At 40.0% G+C, this 22788-nt stretch overlaps 1 protein-coding gene across 1 annotated transcript in view; it reads left to right on the forward strand.

The window, feature by feature from the left end:
- The window catches only part of katnal1 (katanin p60 subunit A-like 1), a 42022-nt gene extending 19889 nt beyond the window's left edge, over positions 1 to 22133 (forward strand). The window contains exons 3-11 of the mRNA XM_067985990.1: positions 793 to 956; positions 1853 to 2015; positions 4810 to 4937; positions 5025 to 5130; positions 11865 to 12023; positions 13171 to 13297; positions 18493 to 18627; positions 18921 to 19047; positions 19554 to 22133. Of these exons, the coding sequence (XP_067842091.1) occupies positions 793 to 956; positions 1853 to 2015; positions 4810 to 4937; positions 5025 to 5130; positions 11865 to 12023; positions 13171 to 13297; positions 18493 to 18627; positions 18921 to 19047; positions 19554 to 19752 (1308 nt within the window). The 3' untranslated portion in view covers positions 19753 to 22133. The remainder of the gene's footprint in view (positions 1 to 792; positions 957 to 1852; positions 2016 to 4809; positions 4938 to 5024; positions 5131 to 11864; positions 12024 to 13170; positions 13298 to 18492; positions 18628 to 18920; positions 19048 to 19553) is intronic.
- The last annotated feature ends 655 nt before the right edge of the window (positions 22134 to 22788 follow it).

Below are 22788 nucleotides of genomic sequence, written 5' to 3' on the forward strand. Positions count from 1 at the left end.
CATGGTACATTGGCGAGACCATGCAGACGCTGCGACAACGGATGAACGGACACCGCGCAACAATCGCCAAACAGGAGGGTTCCCTCCCAGTCGGGGAACACTTCAGCAGTCATGGACATTCATCCACCGACCTTCGGGTAAGCGTACTCCAAGGCGGTCTTCGAGACACACGACAACGCAAAATCGTCGAGCAGAAATTGATAGCCAAGTTCCGCACCCATGAGGACGGCCTCAACCGGGATCTTGGGTTCATGTCACGCTACACGTTACCCCACCAGAGAACAAATGTTATCTGTTTTTAATATAATGGGTCATTTGCTGGCTTTCTCTGCCTTCCGGATGTTTCTGCCTCTCTCTGTTTCTTTTCCTGTTTGTTTTTTTGTTGAATGTGTATTCGGGGGTTCTGCAGGTGACACCTCTCTGTCTGAACACGGTGATTGCCTTGGCAACGGGCAGTTGCAGGGGCATTCTGTAAACACCATGTATTGTTCTATATGTATAAATGCGTAGGCTTCGAGGAGCTCCTGAACATTTACCTGAGGAAGGAGGAAGCCTCCGAAAGCTTGTGAATTTAAAATAAAATTGCTGGACTATAACTTGGTGTTGTAAAATTGTTTACAGTTGTCAACCCCAGTCCATCACCGGCATCTCCACATCCTTTTATTGTGCATGGGTCTTTGATAAGTCATTTTTAAGAACTATTAGAAATGTCTAGTGTTTGAGGAGGTCAAAACAGGAATTCTGTCACAGAAGTTTACGAACAGAAGAATATTGCTGTGGTTTGTTTTCCAGGTACGTCAGGACTTAGTCGAAGAGTATGAGCAGGTGAAAAGTATTGTTAACACTTTGGAAAGCTTTAGAGTAGAGAAACCTCCATCTGATTTCTCTGCACCTCAGCAAGATGAGTCTTCCAGGGATCCCAGTGTTTGGCCACCTCCTATTCCAGTTGAGCACAGGTGTGTAAAGTAAATAATATTAAGTGTTAGTTCTGTAAAACTATGAATTACTCTTTCAAATAATGCTCTCTTTCTGTTAGTTAACACTACTTATAATCTATATCTAAAATCTTAGATGTATTTATGACGATGCAAAGCATTGACTATAAAGGTAACAGTAACGGGCAATACAAATCCAATACTAACACGCCAATGAAATAAATCGTGCTTAGTGGAGGGCTAATAAGTGCAAGGCTTTCTCGCAGTCGTAATAATAAAAGAATTACTATATAAATTGCGGTTTGCTGGTGCTGTTCATCTGAGCTCTTCTTATGCAAAATGGTCTCGTAAGTACGATTTTAATTTAGTAATGAGTAGTTCTCGTGTAATAGGGAACAAAGCATTTATCAGACTACAGATTGAAATTGGTAATTTTGATTTAGTGTCTGGGGTAGCTAATTACACCGTACTGTTCAGAGATTGGCCGTAGTGTCTATGAGAGAAATGCAGTTGATTTGATATCTAAATCAGCCAGGACTCATTTTATTCAAAGGGCAGTAATTGAATTAATAATCCTTTTGAAGGACAATAGTCATCTTATTTGTAAGCTCAAGCCATTGTCCTTCAGACATTGATGATGGCTTTTCTGGTAGTCAGGTGTCAAAAGTAAAACCACAGGTAGTGTATGCTTTTGCAGTATTTTCTTGTGGATAACAAACTTCACTATATTAACATTGAATAAGCTGATTTTTGTGAAAACATTAAAATTGTTTATCATCAACACTTTCAATATTCACTGAAGCCTTCTGGAAAGATGTTCAATTGGTGCAGACCACTTAGTGGCTTATTCTCCTGGCATCGTCTGACAGGGATATGTGACTGATCTACCTAATACATTGCCATATTGTATTTCCCAGAGCTCCTCTGGTGAAGCGACAAAATCGGGAGGTTAAGCCTGTGCGTAAAGAGTCACCAGTTGTCCAGGCACGAGGACTTGTAGGTCGAGGTCAGCAGGCTGGTAGAGCTGAAAAACCTAGCAAGTACAGTAGTGATTCCAGAGCAAGAGGAAAAGAAGATAAGGTAAAAACCTGGTACTGCCTGTTTCTTATGCAGTGTTGTGAAGTTATTTTTTTGGTCAGAGGCAGTGCCCCCGATATTTACAGGGAGGTGGGGGACCGTGTTTGCGGGGGTGATACCCAGAAATCCCGGGATAGTGGAGATCCTGCCCAATTTAACGGTGGGACCTCATTATCTTTTTAAAATTCCGTTTCCTGCCTGGCAGCCAACCAGGCTGGTTCCTGGCAATCGGGAAAAATCGCGGGGGTGGGGGGTCGGACTGACAATTGGGGGAGGAAAAGATCGCAGGGGATAGTGGGGGGGGGGGGAGGGAGGGTGTTGGCAGAATGGGGGTTGGCAGATCATGGGGCAGAAGAGGGAATTGGCAGATTGCAGGGCAGAAGGCTTGGGATCACTGGTTTGGAGGGGGGATTGGCCGATCACGGCAGTGAGGAGATGCCATGATCAGAGAAAGTTTCTTGAGCCAGGGGAGCACTCTTGCTCCTCCTGGCTCACAAGCAGCGCTATAAAAAACACTTACCTGCTTGATCTGGCTACTGTTGTCTCGATTTTGCTGCCGGGTTTCCTGAGCACTGGGAAACCTGGCCAGCCAGCGCTAAATTTAAATTAGGCTCCCAACTTGCAAGGGAGCCTGATTTAAAGGACACAGACAAGCTACGCAACCCACCACCATAAAAATGGCAACTGGTGCATATGCGGCAGGTTAGGGTCGCGTTTTGCGATTTTTAATTTTGAACCCTTCCCTGACCCTCTCCCGCCTGTCATAGTGGGGGGTTAATATCAACCCCAGTATGTCTGGTTATTTTCTATAGTTTCAATTTCACAACTATCCAATCACATGTATATCGTCAAAACCGATAACTTCGCTTATTTTCATTACAATTATGATCTTTTTTCTCCCTGTCTCAAGCCATTCTTCCAATAGAGTGTAAGGAGTCGCACAACACCAGGTTATAGTCCAACAGCTTTATTTGAAATCACAAGCTTTCGGAGCTTTGCTCCTTCGTCAGGTGAGTGAGGTGTTGCATAAAGGCACAGCATATATAGTCAGAGAACAATGCCTGGTGATTACAGATAATCTGTCTAACTGCCCTTTATCACACCTCGGCAGAGAGATAATCACAGCAATCAAAGGAGTGAATGGTGTTCAGACAGGTTAGTCAGAGAAACATTACATCAGTTTTTCCCTGACTAACCTGTCTGAACACCATTCACTCCTTTGATTGCTGTGATTGTTCTCTGACTATATATGCTGTGCCTTTATGCAACTCCTCACTCACCTGACGAAGGAGCAAAGCTCCGAAAGCTTGTGATTTCAAATAAAGCTGTTGGACTATAACCTGGTGTTGTGTGACTCCTTACATTTGTCCACCCCAGTCCATCACCGGCATCTCCACATCATGTCCAATAGAGTGGGCAGACTTTCCTTCAGCTATGCGAGTGTTGTGTGGTTGATCATGTCAAATTTTCACCTTCCCCTTCCGATTCTTGTAGGGATGTGTATGGCTGCCATTTCGGGCCTTTACATTCCCCTTTTATTTTCTCTCAATAGTACACCTGAGATGGATAACATGCCATGTTGGGAATTGCAATAATTAACTCTGACTTTGCCACGAGGTTCAGGGAAACTCCACGTTTCCTGATCTGTCCGTTTAAGTTTTCAGCTAACAGTGTGATGATGAAATAAAGTCACAGTCTGTCTTTCTATTTAGAATTTTCCACCTGTTACTGTCTTTAGGCAAACAAATTTGCCTATTAAGATAACTTGGTCCAATCTAATTGCAGAAAAGCACCAGAAGGATTAATTAGTGCTAGGTAAAACTAAGACTGAAATTCCGTAAAACAGTTTTTTAAAAAGTTGGAAAAAGAAAATGACACATAACTGAGTAGATGCACAAAGGTTTTAAGTGCTAGTAGTAAACGAACATTCATTTTACTGTGCTTTTTCAACAGCATTGTTTTTGAAGCATTTAAATAATGGTTGGAATCTTTTGCCTGAAAATTAAAAGGGGCTAAAGAAACACGTCAAAAAATAAAACTGGGCAGAGTGAACTCAGCTAATCTCTTGAAATTGTCTTATTTAGTATCCAATGTGACAGAATCTCATGTCCAGCAATGATACTGACTTTTGATTACTTTATTAGTGGGAACCAAAGGTTTAGAATTGCCCTACATTAAAACATAATTTTCCAATTTCAAATTCGCATTGTTTTTTTTAAATAAAAAGGATCATGAATACCCCATTCCTCGGCTTAGAGGAAAGATAGCTGATGATCCCCAATATTCTGGCACTCTAGCCAAGGGCTGGGTGACTCCCATTTTGTCTTTTCCCGCTCACCACTGGGGTGCCAGAACATTTGAAGCTGGATGGAAGGTGGGATTGAAATGAGACAGTATCCATCATCTAACATAGAATCGTACAGCAGAGAAGGAGGCCATTCAGCCCATCGTGCTTGTGCTGGCTCTCCTGAAAGAGCTATCAATTAGTCCCACTCCCCTGCTCTTTCCCCATAGCCCTGCAATTTTTTCCTTTTTAAGTATATATCCAATTCCCTTTTGAAATTAAGTAATGAATCTGCTTCCACCCCTTTCAGGCAATTCATTCCAGATCATAACAACTCACCCCTGGCGTTTTTGCCAGTTATCTTAAATCTGTGTTCTCTGGTTACCAATCCTCCTGTCAGTATATGTAAAACATGAGCATTGAAAATCTACTCAAAGTATTTTTATATACCTAATGATTATAAGGCATTAATAATAGAAAATTAATAATAATCTCTTGTCAACTTAATTACAGAGCAGAAGAAATCTGCAGGAAGCTGCAGGAGATGCAGATGGCAAAAAATTTGATGGAACTGGTTATGATAAAGACTTAATTGATGTTCTGGAGAGAGATATTATATCCAGGAATCCCAATGTCCATTGGTATTAATATATTTTTACACTGGTGTTTTGAAAATCCTCAGGTTTTGCTCATGGCTGTAAAACTTAGCATGTTCATTTTCTGTTCAGGGATGATATAGCTGATTTAGAAGATGCTAAGAGACTTTTGAGAGAAGCTGTAGTGCTACCCATGTGGATGCCTGACTTCTTCAAGGGAATAAGGCGACCCTGGAAGGTAAGAATTGGGTTTTGTTGAGATCTTTATACTTTTGGTTTTATAAGGTTTATTTAACTTGAAATTCTCCACATTTGTCATTGTGCATTAAATGTAGAATAATGGCTATGTAAGAAGTGGTGCTATAAGAATACTACACAAAAAGTTGACCTCCCAAACTAAAACAGGATGCCATTGAAACTCAGTATTATGTTAGTCTTGTAACTCTTGTTGGTTGTTCTCTTCCTCTACTCTTATGACAACCAACCTGAGATCAACTTGCCATTTGTGAGAAGAGGAAACGTTCTCACACACTGCAATTTGAGCTCAATACAAGTCAGACACAAACATTACTGCTTGTTTAATTCCAACCCTGCACTACTCGCTGCCCCAAACCCGTTGATTACATTTTTATAAAACACAAGTTCTGTTCCTCCTTTGTTTGCCGCCAAAAGTGTAATGAGTGATTAGATGACCCATTCTGGAATGAGAATTACTATAAATATTCTGCTTAAATCAATGTTGCTTATCTAGACAGATTTGTGGGCATGTTTATTCAGTGGTTTGAGTAGGAAGGTTCTTATTTGTTCTAAATTCTTCTTATAATGTGTGTAATCTTGTTTTTCTCTATTTCTGAACATTAATTTTTTAAACCTGCAAATTTTTTGTCTGTATTTTCATGTAATTTTACAATTCTAATATTACCCATACCTTCTAATAACATTATTCATAGGAACAGGAGTAAGCCATTCAGCCCCTTGAGCCTGTTCTGCTATTCAGTTAGATCATGGCTGATCTCTACCTCCATTTACCTGCCTTTGTTCCATATCCCTGGATACCCTTGCCGAACAATAATCTATCAATTTCAGTCTTCAAAATTTCAATTGACCCAGCATCCACAGCATTTTGGGGGAAGAGTGTTCCAGATTTCCACTACCCTTTGTGTGAAAAAGTGCTTCCTGACTTCACTCTTAAATGGTCTAGCTATATTTTTAAGATTATGCCCCCTAGTTCTGGATTCCTGCACTAGACTGGATTCCCCCACCAGAGGAACCTGGATGGCACTGTGAATAAATATGTCTTGTAAAAAAAAATTACATGCACTATTAAAGTTACTGGTTCTTTTGTGTTTGATTGTATATGAGTAGCTATGGTATGTTTAGCTTTGGTCCTGGGGGTAGAAATTGGTATGTGTTGTGCCTGTTTTTTGGGCGTAAAACGGGTGCAACGATGACTAATTTAACAGTGGGAAGGCCAGCACCTAATCTGTGTGTGCGTTGGGGTCACTGCTAAATTCATCAGGCCCGATTTTCAGGCATCCCTGAAACGGGCGTTGGGCCCCTTATATATGTAAATGAGAGGCCCAACGGTGGTTTTAGGTCTCCTCACTGAAATCTTTTGACGATGAGTGGAGCAGGAGCCGGCCCGGGCTGGGCCTCAGGATTCTTCAGTGGCCCCTGCAGCCACCAACTAGACGGCCAGTGGATTGAAGGGAATTTCTGACTCCCTAGGCCGACTGATTTAATATTATTGTAATAAAGTTACTAAAATAAGCACTTAAATAGAATTTAACTTAAAAAAACATTACAGTAAACATAAACTGGATAAGCAAATTAAAATGCAAAAATTATGAAATTATATGTTTACTGATATTTTCTATCTTCAACACCTTGGTTGGAAATGTAGATCAGTTCTGTGTTAAACTGTTTCAAATATGATTGGGGAAGAAAAACAATTTTTTTTGCAAGAAAGTGATTTATGATTTAAATGGTGATTTTTAGAAGGGTTTGGAACCGTTTTGATTCCTTATTTGACATTCACATTTACGTATTTACTACTATAAAAACTTAACTTTATATATAGTGCTTTTAATATTGAAAATGTCCCAAGGCACTATAGGCAGATTGGGACTGAATGCCCAACAAGCAAGAGAAAGATCAGGATATTGGGTGGAAAGCTCCCTTGAAGTTTTTGAGAAGATTTTTAAAGGTGGGAGCTGAAGAGGTCTAAGGAGAGAATTGTAGAGAGCGGAACCAAAGTAACTCCCCCAAGTCACTTACAACTGCACTTTCAAACATCCAAGAGTCTTTAGACCTCTGTTCACAACAATACTTCTGCAACTGTCGATCTGCTCAATCACTCCCCCGCCTCCGTCTTTGCTGCCTTTGTCCCCAATAAAACACTTATTTTCTCCCGTCCTGGTCATTTCCTCTGGTAGGGCCCCCATCTTTGCTCCAAGTCCAAGGGATGCGGACTTGAATATATCTGGCATACATCTGGTTTAGCCATTCATCACCAGATCTGGCTGGACTACGTCAAGCACTGTCTGGTCCTGCTCTCCTCTGCCAAAACCGTACTCAGCTCCAGGATCATCTTTGAATGCAAAGACAACCCCTGGCTGCTTTTCTCCACTACCAACCGTATCCTTAAGTCCTTCCCCCCCCCCCCCCCCCCCACCCCCGCCGCTTCCTCCATCCTCACCTCCAACAACACGTGCGAGGAGGACGTGGACTTCTTTGTGACTAAGATTGAGACAATCGTTCAGTTGCCTCCGCTGCAAGTGCCCTCACCCTGAACTCGCATTGTTCTTAGTTTTCCACCTATATCCCCTCATGCCCTCGCTAAGCTCATCTTTTGTATGAGACACACCTCCTGCTCTCTTGACCCAGTGGGACCATCCAACTTGCCTTCCTGGCCCCCCATGCTAGCTGATATTGAACACTGAAAAAGCTCTAATCACAGTCATAAATAACATCCTCTGTGACTGACCACGGTGCACTATCCCTCCTTGTACTTCACGACCTTTCTGCAGCCTTTGACATGGTTGACCACACCATCCTCTTCCAACGCCTCGCCTCTGTCCAACTGAGTGGATCTGCCCTCACTTGGCTCCACTCTTACCTATCCAGTCATAGCCAGAAAAATCTCCTCCAATAGCTTCTCTTCCTGCACCCACACCACCCTGGAGTCCCCCAAGGATTTATCCTTGGCCCCTTCCTATTCCTCATCTACATGCTGCCCCATGGCAACATCATCTGAAAACATGATGTCGGGTTCCACATGTACACTGATGACTCTCGTCTCTACCTCACCACCACCTCTCTTGACCCCTTCTCGCTCTTCCCCCCCCCCCCCCCCCCTTCCCCCCAATAGCCTCTACATTTCCAGCCTATTTGTGTCATCCAGAGCTACAATTTCCTCCAATTAAACATTCTGAAGACTGAAGCCATTATCTTCGGCCCCTGCCACAAACACTGTTCTCTCGCCATCTAACCCCTTCCTCGACCTCTGTGTCAGACAGAACCAGACTGTGTCCTATTTGACCCCGAGCTGAGCTGCTAACTCCATATCCCCTCCATCACAAAGACTGCCTATTTCCACCGTAACATCGCCGGTCTCCGCTCCTGCTTCAGCCCATCTGCTGTTGAAACACTCATCCATGCTTTCGTTACCTCCAGACTCGACTATTCCAGTGCTCTTCTGGCCGACCTTCAATCTTCTACCCTTCATAAACTTGAGCTCATCCAAAACTCTGCTGCCCGTATCCTAACCCACACCAAGTTTTGCTCAGCCATCACCCCTGTGGTCACTGACCTAGATTGGCTCTTGATCCACCAATGCCTCAAATTTAACTCCCATTCTCTTATTCAAATCCCTCCATACCCTTGCTCTTACTTATCTCTGTAACCTCCTACAGCCTTACAATGCTCCGAAAACCCTGTGTTCATCCAACTCTGGCCTCACGCATCCCCCATTCGCCCCACCATTGGTAGACATGCTTTCAGCTGTCTAGGCCCTAAGCTCTGCAATTCACTCCCTAAACCTCCCCACCGCTCTCTTCTCCTTTAAGACGATCCTTAAAACCTACCTCTTTTGATCAAGCCTTTAGTTTTCCTTCCTAATATTGTCGTCTTTGGCTCGTTGCCAATTTTTGTTTGATTACATTCGTGTGAAGCCCCTTGGCACAATTTCCTACATTAAAGTTGCTATATAAATGCTGGATGTTATTATTAGGCAGGAATGAATGGGAGACCATAATATTAAGAGCAAAGCATTCTGAAGGGATTATAAGGCTGCAGGACCTTGCAGCGAGAGGGAGGACCAAGTCTAGGAGGGGTTTATAGGTGACTATTTTAAATTTAATTTGTTGAGTGACAGAGAGCCAATGGACGAAAGCAAGGATGGGGGGTAATAGACGAATAAGGCTTGGTGATGGACAGGACACAAGTTGCAGACTTGTGGACAAGTTGGAGTTTTTGGGTTTCACCGGCAGAAGGGCTGAGGTAAGGGTGGAGGTGGGTAATATCGCGGAGATGGAAGTATCAATCTACCCTGTCAAGCCCCCTCATAATCTTTTGTGTTTCAATGAGATCACCTCTCATTCTTCTAAACTCCAGAGAGTATAGGCCCATTATTCTCAACCTGTCTTCATAGGACAACTCTCATCCCAGGAATTAATCTGGTGAACCTTGGTTGCACCGCCTCTAAGGCAAGTGTATCCTTCCTTAGATAAGGAGACCAAAACTGTACGCATTACTCCAGGTGAGGTCTCACCAATGCCCTGTACAACTGTAGTAACACTTCCTCACTCTTGTACTCCAACCCCCTTGCAATAAAGGCCAACATGCCATTTGCCTTCCTAATTGCTTGCTGTACCTGCATACTAACTTTTTGTGTTTCTTGTATGAGGACACCCGAGTATCTCTGAACACCAACATTTAATAGTTTCTCACCATTTAAAAAATATTCTGTTTTTCTATTCTTCCTACCAAAGTGAATAACCTCACATTTCCCCACATTATACTCCATCTGTCACCTTCTTGCTCACTCACTTAACCTGTCTATATCCCTTTGCAGACTCTTTGTGTCCTCCTCACAGCTTACTTTCCCACTTAGCTTTGTATTGTCAGCAAACTTGGATACATTACACTCGGTCCTTTCATCTAAGTCATTAATATAGATTGTAAATAGCTGAGGCCCAAGCACCGATCTTGCGGCACTCCACTAGTTACATCCCTACTCTCTGTTTTCTATCCTTAACCAATCCTCTATCCATGCTAACATATTACTCCCAACCCCATGAGCCCTTATCTTGTGTAACAACCTTTTATGTGGCACTTATCGAATGCCTTTTGAAAATCCAAATATACTACATCCACTAGTTCTCCTTTATCTACCCTGCTAGTTACATCCTCAAAAAACTCTTAATAAATTTCTCAAACACGATTTCCCTTTCATAAAACCATGTTGACTCTGCCTAATCATATTATGATTTTCTAAGTGCACTGTTACCACTTCCTTAGTAATGGATTCCAGCGTTTTCCCGACGACCGATGTCAGGCTAACTGGCCTGTGGTTCCCTGTTTTCTGTCTCCCTCCCTTCTTGAATAACAGGGTAACATTTGCTACCTTCCAATCCACTGAGACCGTTTCAGAATCTAGAGAATTTTGAAAGATCATAACCAATGCGTCCACTATTTCGGCAGCTACCACTTTTAGAACCCTCGGATGTAGGCCATCGGGTCCAGGGGATTTGTCGGCTTTTAGTCCCATTAGTTTGTCCAGTATTTTTTCTTTAGTGATAATAATTACTTTAAGTTCCTCACTCTCATTTACCCCTTGGTTCCCCTTTATTTTTGGTATGCTTTTTGTGTCTTCTACTGAGAAGACAGATACAAAATATTTGTATAACGCACCTGCCATTTCCTGATTTCCCCATTATAATTTCTCCTGTCTCAGCCTCTAAGGCACCAACGTTTACTTTTGCTACTCTCTTCCTTTTTACATACTTGTAGAAGCTTTTACAATCTGTTTTTATATTTCTTGCTAGTTTATTTTCATATTCTATTTTCTCCTTTTTTTAATCAATTTTTTTGGTCATCCTTTCTTGACCAATCCCCAGGCTTGTTACTCTTGGCAACATTATAGGCCTCTTCTTTCAATCTAATACTCTCCTTAACTTATTTAGTTAGCCACGGGTGAATCACTCTTCCTGTGGAGTTTTTATTTCTCAATGGAATGTATACTTGTTGAGAATATTGAAATAGTTCTTTAAATGTTTGCCATTGCTTTTCAACTGTCAAACCCTCTAATTTAATTTCCTAATCTATCTTTGACAACTCGCCCCTCATACCTGTGTAATTGGCTTTATTTAAGTTTAAGACTCTAGTTTCTGACTTGAGTACTTTACTTTAAAACTCAAGGTGAATTCTATCATATTATGATCGCTCTTCCCCAGAGGTTCTCTTACTGTGAGATTACTAATTAACCCTATCTCATTACACAAGATCTAAAGTAGCCTGTTCCCTGGTTGGTTCCCTGACGTATTGCTCTAGGATACCTTCTCGAATACATTCCATGAACTCGTCTTCTAAACTACCTTTGCCAAAATGATTTGGCCAGTCTATATGCAGATTAAAGTCCCCCATGATTTTTGTATTACCTTTGTTACAAGCTCCTATTATTTCATGATTAATACCCTGTCAACAGTATAGCTACTATTAGGGGGCCTATAAACTACACCCGCTAGTACTTTCTGCCCTTTGTTATTTCTTATTTCCAGTATGAAATCTAACATTACTTGGAGCTGGAGATTAAGCAAATCATTTTGAACACTCACATTTTGCATTCAAGAGTATAATGAGCTAGAAAAGAAAATGGTATTGTTTGAATTTTGGCAAAATAAACTTGTGGTACTTGCATCTGAACAGAATTTTGAGTAAAATCCTCTTGGTATTCTGCATTATATATTCTAGGGTGTCTTAATGGTTGGACCACCGGGCACAGGTAAAACCATGCTAGCTAAGGCTGTGGCTACAGAGTGTGGTACAACTTTCTTTAATGTGTCCTCTTCCACACTAACTTCCAAGTACAGAGGAGAGTCTGAAAAGTTAGTTCGTTTGTTATTTGAAATGGTAAGTAAAATTGCTTTTGATGTATATATTTCCTTGCTGTTTTATTAATAAAGAGCAAGTTTAATTGAATGTAAAAATCAATGTTTGCACTTTAAGAAAAGCAGGATTAGGCACAAATAACCCAATTTTCTTCACCCCCCCCCCACTTTCCATCCTCCAGTCCCAATGAGCACACATCCACACTTCTGTGATTAGTACACTGGGAGAACCGATATAGCAACCCATGAAAGTTATGTTGCCTTCTTTGCTATGACTTTGGATGCTAGCTTCTGTTAGCTTGTGCTAATTATTTGACGGGGTAGGCAGTTCCATTTAGCTACAAATCTAGTTTCCCTTTGCACTCAGCGCAGAAAAAATTAGTAATGGTCATAGTCAGGTGTCAATCTTGGCTCAGAACTTGAGGGTGTAAGTTAGGCTGATACTTGAATGCAATACCGAGGGAGTGCTGCATTGTTGGAGAAGACGTCCTTTGGGTGAGATGTTAAGCTTGTTCAAGTGGAACACTCATGATTCCATGCAACTATTTGACAAAGTCTATTCAGCCTGTTCCTGGTGTTCTGCCAACATTCCTTCTCAATCAACACCACCAAAAAAGATCATTCATTTCACTGTTGTTTGTAGGATCTTGCTGCATGAAAAACGGCTGCCACTTTTGCCGACAAGTCTTTGAATTACTTTGAAATGCATCATATGAAGTGCTTTGGGACATGTCTGAGAGATGTGATTAAGCACTATAGAATTGCAAGTCTTTCTTTCACACTTGAGTAATGTAAATGATTATATTTATAAACCTATTTTCTAACCTTTACTCAACATATAAAAAAGCAAATCTTAATCGCTTAGAACCACCTGACCAGCTAAACCGAACAATCTGCTGTTGCATGTCCTTTGATTAGTACTGTACTTTTGAAATGATTGGATATCAAAAGTTTCCATGATAAATCTGTAAAAGCACATGATTAGTAAAATGGTAGAACTTCAGAATCATTAGCTGATTGTCTTTAGCTTGGTAATCAATAGTTCCCACTTTACACGTAACCGTCTTGAAGGAACATGCTTTCACAAATCTGTCCTTTCAAAGTTTTACCTTTTTTAAATGTAATATCTTCTTGCATTCTGTGGCACTTATGATTTTTTCTTGCTTCAGGCCCGATTTTATGCTCCAACAACTATTTTTATAGATGAAATCGATTCAATTTGTAGTCGCAGGGGCACATCTGATGAGCATGAAGCCAGCCGCAGAGTCAAGTCAGAGCTGCTTGTTCAGATGGATGGTATGTTTTCTCTGTCTGTAAAAGGCATTAGTGCAGTGTGCATAATATTTGAACATTATCTTTTGGCTTAATTGCTACATCTCCCATGTTCTAAAATAGTCCCACCCAGATATACAAATTTGTCTATATGCTCATAGGAACATAGGAACAGGAGTAGGCCATTTCGCCCTGCGAAACTGTTCCGCCATTCAATAAGATCATGGCTGATCTGTGACCTAACTCCATATACCCGCCTTGGTTCCATATCCCCTAATACCTTTGGTTAACAAAAATCCATCAATCTCAGATTTAAACTTAGCAATTAAGCTAGGATCAACTGCCGTTTGCGGAAGAGAGTTCCAAACTTCTACCTCCACTGTTTTTTGAGATTTTCACCATTTAGAAAGTACTCTGATCTATCCTTTTTAGGTCCAAAGTAGATGACCTCGCACTTGCCTACATTGAAATCCATTTTGGCACAGTTTTGCCCATTCACTTAATCTATTAATATCTCTGTAATTTTATGCTTCCATCTTCACTGCTTACAATGCTGCCTATTTTGGATATGTGGCTCTCCATCCCACCATCTACGTTTTTAATAAATAAAGTGAATAGTTGAGGCCCCAACACGTCCCTGTGGGACACCACTAGTCACATCCTGCCAATTTGAGTACCCGCCCATTATCCCTACTCTGTCTCCTGCCGCTCAGCCAATTTCCTAACCAGGTCAATAATTTGCCCTCAATTCCATGAACTCCAACTTTAGCTAAAAGTCTCTTATGAGGGACTTTATCGAATGCCTTTTGGAAGTCCATATAAACAACACCCGTAGACATCCCCCTGTCCACAACTTCGGTCACCTCTTCAAAAAATTCAATCAGGTTCGTCAGGCATGACCTACCCTTTACAATCCATGCTGGTTCTCTCGGATCAGCTGATAATTTTCAAGGTGTTCAGTCACTCTATCCTTAATTATAGACTCAAGTAATTTCCCTATAACAGCTGTTGGGCTAACTGGTCTATAATTCCCTGGTTTCCCTCTCTCACCTTTCTTAAATAGCGGAGTGACATGTACAATTTTCCAATCTAAAGGAACGGTTCCTGAATCGAGAGAACTTTGGAAGTTAGGGCATCTGCAATATTCTTACCTACTTCCTTTTTAAAAACCCTGGGATGGAAACCATCTGGTCCTGGGGATTTGTCACTCTTTAGTGCCATTATTTTCTTCATTACTGTTAATTTGCTTATGTTAATTATGGTGAGTCCCCGTCCCCGATTCAAAATTAGTTTCCTTGGGGTGTCCGGCATGCTATCCTCTTCCTCTACTGTAAATTCTGACGCAAAGTAATTATTTAACATGTTTGCCATTTCCTTATATTCATTTACAATATCACCATTATCAGTTTTTAAGGGGCTCAGTTTCTTTCTCTATTTTATAGTCATTTTAGGATTGTCCTGTCCTCTGGACACAACTTTTTTAAAAAAAAAATCTTCTGTGTTGATATTTAAGGCAAATTATTTGTTTCATAAATTCTGTTTATTAACTCCTAGAATTGGGGTTAACAATTACCAATGAATGCACTTCTAATGAGGAAAAACAAAGTTTTAACAAATGGCATAAGTCAGGCATGTTTTGTATTTACCATCACATTCCATTCTTGCATTTAAAGGCATATTCTATGCTGCTGCTTGCAGGTGGGTTGGGGGTGGGGAGTGGTATTTGTGTTGGATTTACTACATGGAGATTGAGCTTGCATTAGTGTTTGTTGTCTAAGTAATTACACTCTGGTCAGCTAGACAAACCAATGACTTGCAGTTGCTTCTCTGTTCTCCCCATCCTCAACACGACATTAACACCAGGTTCATTGACTAACTTAAATGGTTGATGACTGGTCAATGTTTTTGGAGCACAGTCATGTGGAAAAGGTGGTAGTGGTGATGATGTAGACTGGATGTACGTAAAATGGACCTAACACACACGCACGCTTTGTTATTGCTGTTACCAAAGGAAAATCTAAACTATTTACGAACAATGACGGACAGAAAAAGACCCTCTGGTCCATCCAGCCTGTCCCACATGGTTGTGATACATTGTGTATCACAATTTATACACTCCCCATCCCACCTAAAACCATGTGATCTCCTGGGAGAGGCGACTAACCAGGTTAAAAAAAACCATGCCAATTTGTGGGGAGAAATCCGGGAAATTCCTCTCCAACCCCTTAGACAATCAAAACTAGTCCAGGAGAACACTCTTGCCCTGAATTCTATGCATTATCTACCTTTTGTAAGAGGTAATCTCCACCCCAGCCAGAAACAGGTCCAGCTCTCGCTTGAAGGAATTCAGCGAATCGGCATCCGCCACACATGCTGGCAGCTTGTTCCAGAGGTCCACTACTCTCTGGGAAAAGAACCACCTCCTGACATCTAACCTAGATCTGGCCTTATGCAAACTTAAAATTGTGACCACAGGTCCTCCCTAACCTATTTTAATTGGAGCAAACTGTCAACTCGAATATAACCTATTACCTTCAACATCTTATAAACCTCGATCAGATCACCCCTAAGTCTACACTTCTCTAAAGTGTAGAGTCCCAGCTCTTTTAGCCTATCTTGATAACTAAGATGCTTTAAATTGGGAATTAGTCTAGTGATCCTCCTCTGCACCCATTCCAAAGCCTCAATATCACCCACCATGTGAGGAGACCAAAACTGGACACAGAATTCCAACTGAGGCCTGACCAAGGTCTTGTACAAGGACATACTCTTTGGAAAATAAGAGTCTAAGTAGAGGAGCAGAGGAATCTGGGGGTACAGATACACAAATCACTAAAAGTAGCGACGCAGGTTAATAAGGCCATATAAAAAGCAAACCAAGCACTGGGATTCATTTCTAGAAGGATAGAATTGAAGTTGTGTTTAAACTTGTATAGAAGCTTGTTTAGACCACACTTGGAGTACTGTGAACAGTTCTGGTCTCCATATTATAAAAAGGATATAGAGGCACTGGAGAAGTTGCAAAAAAGATTTACTAGGATGATATCAGAACTGAGAGGTTATACCTATCAGGAAAGGCTGAACAGGCTGAGGCTGTTTTAAGAACACAAGAAATAGGGGCAGAGGTGGACCATACGGCTCCTCGAGCCTGCTCCGCCATTCAATAAGATCATGGTTGATCTTCTATCTCAACTCCACTTTACTGCCCTATCCCCATAGCCCTTGAATTCCTTAGTGTCCAAAAATCTATCGATCTCAGTCTTGAATATACTCAACAACTGAGCATCCACATCCCTTTGAGGTAGAGATTTCTGAGTGAAGAAATTTTTCCTTATCTCGATCCTAAGTGGCCGACCTCTTATGTTGAGACTATGACCCCTAGTTCTAGACTCTCCAGCCAAGCTCTCTAAGAATTTTATACGATTCAATGAGATCACCTCTCATTCTTCTAAACTCCATACAATATAGGCCCACTTTACTCAATCTCTCCTCATAGGACAACCCTCTCTCCACAGGTATTAATCTAGTGAACCTTTGTTGCACCACCTCTAAGTCATGCACAATTTCCCTTTCATAAAACCGTGTTGATTCTGCCTAATCATATTATGATTTTCTAAGTTCCCTGTTACTAAGTCCTTAATAATTCTTTATAAAAGAGAACATATGAATTAAGAGCAGAAGTAGGCCATTCGGCCCCTCGAGCCTGCTCTGCCATTTGATAAGATCATGGCTGATCTGATTGCGACCTCAATCCTACTTTCCCATCTACCTACTATAACCTTTGACTCCCTTGTTAATCAGGAATCTATCTAACTCAGTCTTAAAAATATTCAATGACCCTGCCTCTACTGCTCTCCGGGGAAGAGAGTTCCACAGACTCGCAACCCTCCTGAGAGAAAACATTTCTCCTCATCTCCATCTTAAATGGGAGACCCCTTATTTTTAAACTGTGGCTCCTAGTTTTAGTTTTTCCCACAAGGGGAAACATCCTCTCAGCATTTACCTCTTCTAGTCCCCTCAGGATCTTCTATGTTTCAATAAGATCACCTCTCATTCTTCTAAACTCCAGTGTATACAGGCCCAACTTGTTCAACCTTTCTTCAAAAGATAACCCCCTCATCCCAGGAATCAGTCGAGTGAACCTTCTCTGAACCGCCTCCAAAGCAATTATGTCCTTTCTTAAATGAGACCAAAACTGCACACCGTATTCCAGATGTGGTCTCACCAATGCCCTGTACAACTGTAGCAAAACATCTCTACTTTTATATTCCATTCCCCTTGCAATAAATGACATCATTCCATTTGCCTTCCTAATCACTTGCTGTACCTGCATACTAACTTTTTGTGATTCATGTACCAGGACATCCAGATCCCTCTGTACCTCAGAGTTTTGCAATCTCTCTCCATTTAAATAAGATACTGCTTTTCTATTCCTCCTGCCAAAGTGGACAAGACTGAGGGGTGACCTGATGGAGGTCTTTAAGATAATGAAAGGGTTTGATAGGGTAGATGTAGAGAAGATGTTTCCATTTGTGGGGGAGACCAGATCTAGGGGCAATAAATATAAGATAGTCACTAATAAATGCAATAGGGAATTCAGGAGAAACTTCTTTACCCAGAGAGTGATTAGAATGTGGAACTCGCTACCACAAGGAGTAGTTGAGGCGACCAGCATAGATGCATTTAAGCAGAAGCTAGATAAACACATGAGGGAGAAAGGAATAGAAGGATATGCTGATAGGGTTAGATAAAGTAGGGAGGGAGGAGGCTCATGTGCAGCATAAACCTGTTAGGCCGAATGGCCTGTTTTTGTACTGTACATTCTATGCAAAAAAAAAAAGCATGCTTTGTCTTATAGACAATTGTCCTATAAATGCACCCCATCACCCTTTTTGCTGTAGCTATTGCTTCATGGCATTGCTCATGAACCTTTAGCGATCTATGCACTAGAATGCCCAGATCTCTTTCTTTCTTCACCTGCTTTAATGCTTTTCCCTGAAGTGTGTATGTATGTTGAGTATTTGCCCTCCTCACGTGTATAACACTGCACTTTTCTAAATTAGACATCATTCGGCAGTCAGAAACCCAATCCCCCATTTAATAGATGTGACCAGCTTAATTTAAATTAATATTTCTTATTTTTAGACGAGCAAGATATTGAGAAACTTTTCTGTAACAGTTGTGTTTAAGATGTTTAATGTAACTTTTTGTTATTACAGGTGTAGGGGGTGCTTCAGACAATGAGGATCCCTCAAGAATGGTAATGGTATTGGCTGCCACAAATTTCCCTTGGGATATAGATGAAGCCTTAAGGAGGAGACTGGAAAAAAGGGTATACATTTCTTTGCCCACAGGTACAGTTCCTTGATTGCTTTTAAAGGTGCACTTAAAAAGGAGTGTCCTTTGTGAATAGGCTATTGTACTTTTAGTTACTTGAGATATGAGACAAATCAGTTTGTGATTATATTATTTTTAGTACACGAATAACAGAAGTTTATGGTGTAATATATTTTCTAAAGTCAACACCTGAGCTTTATTGACAAGCAATTTAAACAAAATGTTTTTTGCTTTAGTTACATTCTGGAATTGCTTTGTAATTTGTTGCTGTTTTAAAAAGCAAAATAATTTTCTGTTCTTGACTTAACAGCAAGTGGGAGGGCAGAACTGCTGAAAATAAATCTCCGAGAAGTAGATGTTGCCCTGGGTGTTGATGTTACAGTTATTGCTGAGAAGATGGAAGGTTATTCTGGTGCGGACATCACAAACGTTTGCAGGCAAGGATTTTTAGCTAAACTAATATAAGATGATAGCTATAAAGGATGGCCTAGTAGCTTTAGTAATACATTGATGTACTCCATTCAGAAGATGCAAGTTTGAATCCCAGTAGCAACAATCAATCAAATTTATGTCCTTTGAATTTAACTACAACTTGCATTTATATAGCACCTTTAATGTGGGAAATGTCCCAAAGCACTTCACAGGAGCGTAATCAGACAAAAATTCACAGTAATGTAATCAGACAAAATCAAGTTCACTACTGGATAGATTGCTGTGCCTAGTAGGCTGCAGGAAAACAATTTAGTAGTAGGATCATGCCCATTCCAGTAAATGCAGCCTCTGACAGAATAGTATTGATTGATCATAGAAAGGTCAATATCCAAGCATATCCTAGTTGATGGAAAGAGTGGCAGTGGGGTGAAGGAAGAATCTGAAGATGGGATGGAAACTGAGGCTTTAAAAATAAATTTATTTCTGTAACTACTGTTTTAACTGCTTTTAGAGATGCTTCCATGATGGCAATGCGACGTCGAATTCAAGGCCTTTCTCCAGAAGAAATCAAAGCTTTGTCCAAAGAGGAGTTACAAATGCCTGTAACCATGGATGACTTTGAGCTGTCTCTAAAGAAAATCTCCAAATCAGTTTCTGCTTCAGATCTTGAAAAGTATATGACGTGGATGTCCGAGTTTGGCTCAGTGTAGTTCTTCTAGGTAGTGCACCTCATAAAATGGAAGAAATTGAGTAATATATACTGTGTGAAGTCATGGGACTATGAAGATTAATTTTGCACATTTTGGTTCTTAAATAGACAGTACATTATCAATTTGAGCCTTGAGAATCAACTTTATATCAATCCTGACCCAATGCATGCAAGTTAAAGCACTTTAATACACTAATAATTAAACTAATCTGATACATATTGGGTCAAAATGAAGTTATGTCAAACTATTTCATTGTGTTGACCAGTTAGTAAGAAAGTAAGACTTCTCCCTCCCCACTGCGCCCCCCCCCCCCCCCCCACCTCCGTTTCTTGTTTATTGCTGGTCAAATTATTAATTAACACTACAACAACGTAAAACTATGCTACATATTGAAAATATTTCACAACATTCTCTTTCCCCCCTGTACCCTAATATTTATCATCTGATACATTCCACAATTCTGTACACTCCTTTGTTAGATGCTTCAAAATTACAAAATTGTTAAGTCATTTAGTATATTACAGTAATGAAGCTACTTGGTTTGGGCACCAAATTTGAAAGAAACCATGTTACTTAGCTATAAGGTCTTATCATGGGACCATTGTATTCAACAACCAAGTTTGCATAGTTGGCAAAATGATAGGAATGTATAGAAAAGCAAAGTTTGTTATACAGTGCAGTCCTTTAGCAGAAGTTTTTAAAAGTTGCAATGCTTTTTTTTATTAAGAACTCATCATTTTAAGTAGCTTGAGAATATCTTAATGCAGACACTTCAGAATTCAGACATGTACCAATTGGGGTGAATGCCGTGTGTAACACAGTTGAGTAGCCATCTTGACCACATGAACATAATTTGAAATAAAGTTTTACAGACAGTAGTATATTTTCACAATTGTTAAATGCTTCTCTGTTGAAAAGATTTTTTTAGTTTTCTGAAAAAGGACTGAAATGTCCCCAATTCTTTAATTTATACTCTGAGGTTATCTGATTTGTCCTACATAAAATTTGTCTTCCATTTGAGGAATTTTAGTATTAAATCTCCAGACCATTCATGTCATTAATATGCAAATATTACATTATTTGAATCTTGCCTTTAATTTTTTTCATTTATTTAATCCAAAATTGCACGTTTCAAATTGCAGGGCCTCATCAAGATACAGCCGTCTATTATCTCTAAAACCCTAATGCCAGGTTGCATACCTCAGACATGGTAGCATAAACTGCTGAGCAGCTATGTGACTTTTTTTAAAAAAGAAAATCAACAAGAAACTGAGAAAACAGTGGATCCTACCCAAACCTAATGGATCTTTTCCAAAGCATCGCTTTGTTTTCCCCTTGATATTTGAGTATGTCCTATGCCATACAGCATGCCATTAGTTGACTGCTCGTGTCTTGTCTCCTTTTGCAATCCCTTGTCCCCATTTTTGTTGTTTTTAGTTGCCTGACTACCCTTACCCTTAAAGACTGATATTGGCTACTCTCCTACCAAGGGTATTTTTTTTTTTAAAAGGGAAATAAAAGCATATAATTTATAAATCTATATTTCTGTGCGACTGTCTTTAATCTTTGTTGGGGATATTTAGTTCTCTTTTCTTGGAACTAACCTTTTTACTTTCATGTGCACCAGCCTTATAAAGATGAGTTAATAGTTTAACACAATGCATACTAAGTTATGAATAACCAGAAAAGTCTCAAACGTCACCAATACTATCTGTTAGTGCAGTAAATACATATTAGACTTTTATTCCTGGCAGATGTTATATAATGCAGGGAACTAACTAGTACTTTTAAATTTTCTTGTCATGTGGCTTCAAAATATGTGCAAATGTGAACAGTCTTATTAATACTTACTCAGCTCATTAGTACATTTACACACTAACAATATAGAGAGCTAATTGTGAGTCTAAGTCATGTTTGGATGCACAGCGCAATGTGTGGGAACATCAGAGATTATGGAAGAATTGTAATTTTTCCATTATTTTACTATGATAAAGAAGGATGAGTGGGCAGAAATATCTCTTAACACTCTCAAGCTTGGTATGTTCTATAAGCCAATCAATTTTTTTCAGCATTGAGAGACTAAAATCTAAAAAGTGACCATTTTGGCTCTGCTGATTAAGTGGAATAGTGCTGTATGCATCACTAATTCAGTATTAACGTTTAGTTATGAGCATTTCTTTAGTACTTGCACTTTTTGTAACAAAAACTTTATAGAAAAAGGGATGCTAATGTTTTATGTCATTTTATATCGTGCCCTCTTAAGAGCATTACATTTACTATTGGTGGTAGTGAGCAATTATTTGTGCACATTATTTATGTTGTATTTTTTGCTGTTATGTAACAGTTCTAAATAAAAATGACTCTTTAGTTTTTATTTGTGAAATCTTTGGAAATAATGGTATAATTCTGATTAGGCTGTTTAGTAAACCAATGTTGTTGAAGTATTTATGGCTTTTGGATTTTTTTTGAAGTAACCGTACTTCACAATATTACTTGTGTTTTATGAAAGAAGAAAGAAAGAATTTGCATTTATAAAGCATCTTTCACATCCTCAGAATATCCCAAACAGCTTCACAACTATTTAGGTATAGCCACTTGTTACATAAGCAAACTCAGCAGCCAGTTTGTGCACACCAAGATCCCACAAACAGCAATGAAATAAATGACCAGTTAATCTGTTTTGGTGGTATTGGTTGAAGGACAGATCTTGGCTGAGATATGAGGAGCCAAATCATTTCTGTCAATGTGAAACTGTATGATAATACGTTGTATTACTTTGTTGTTGTTATAGTATATAAATATGTGGTAACTGATTAAAAGTTACTGTACTCCATGTGCCATGGTTGGATAGCCTGACGTGAAATACCTGTACCATGCAATCTTTGAGCTACAATTACTGAGCTGTACCTGCAAAATTCTTCCAAGATCATTGTGCCAATCTGTGATGGAGCATGGGGTAGAAAAATGTACCTACTATCTGTAACCCATTTTGGAATAGCATATGCACTTATACATTGAAGAGCTCAAAATGGTACA

The sequence above is a fragment of the Heptranchias perlo genome, chromosome 6 (assembly GCF_035084215.1).
Source record: "Heptranchias perlo isolate sHepPer1 chromosome 6, sHepPer1.hap1, whole genome shotgun sequence".
Classification (NCBI taxonomy): domain Eukaryota; kingdom Metazoa; phylum Chordata; class Chondrichthyes; order Hexanchiformes; family Hexanchidae; genus Heptranchias; species Heptranchias perlo.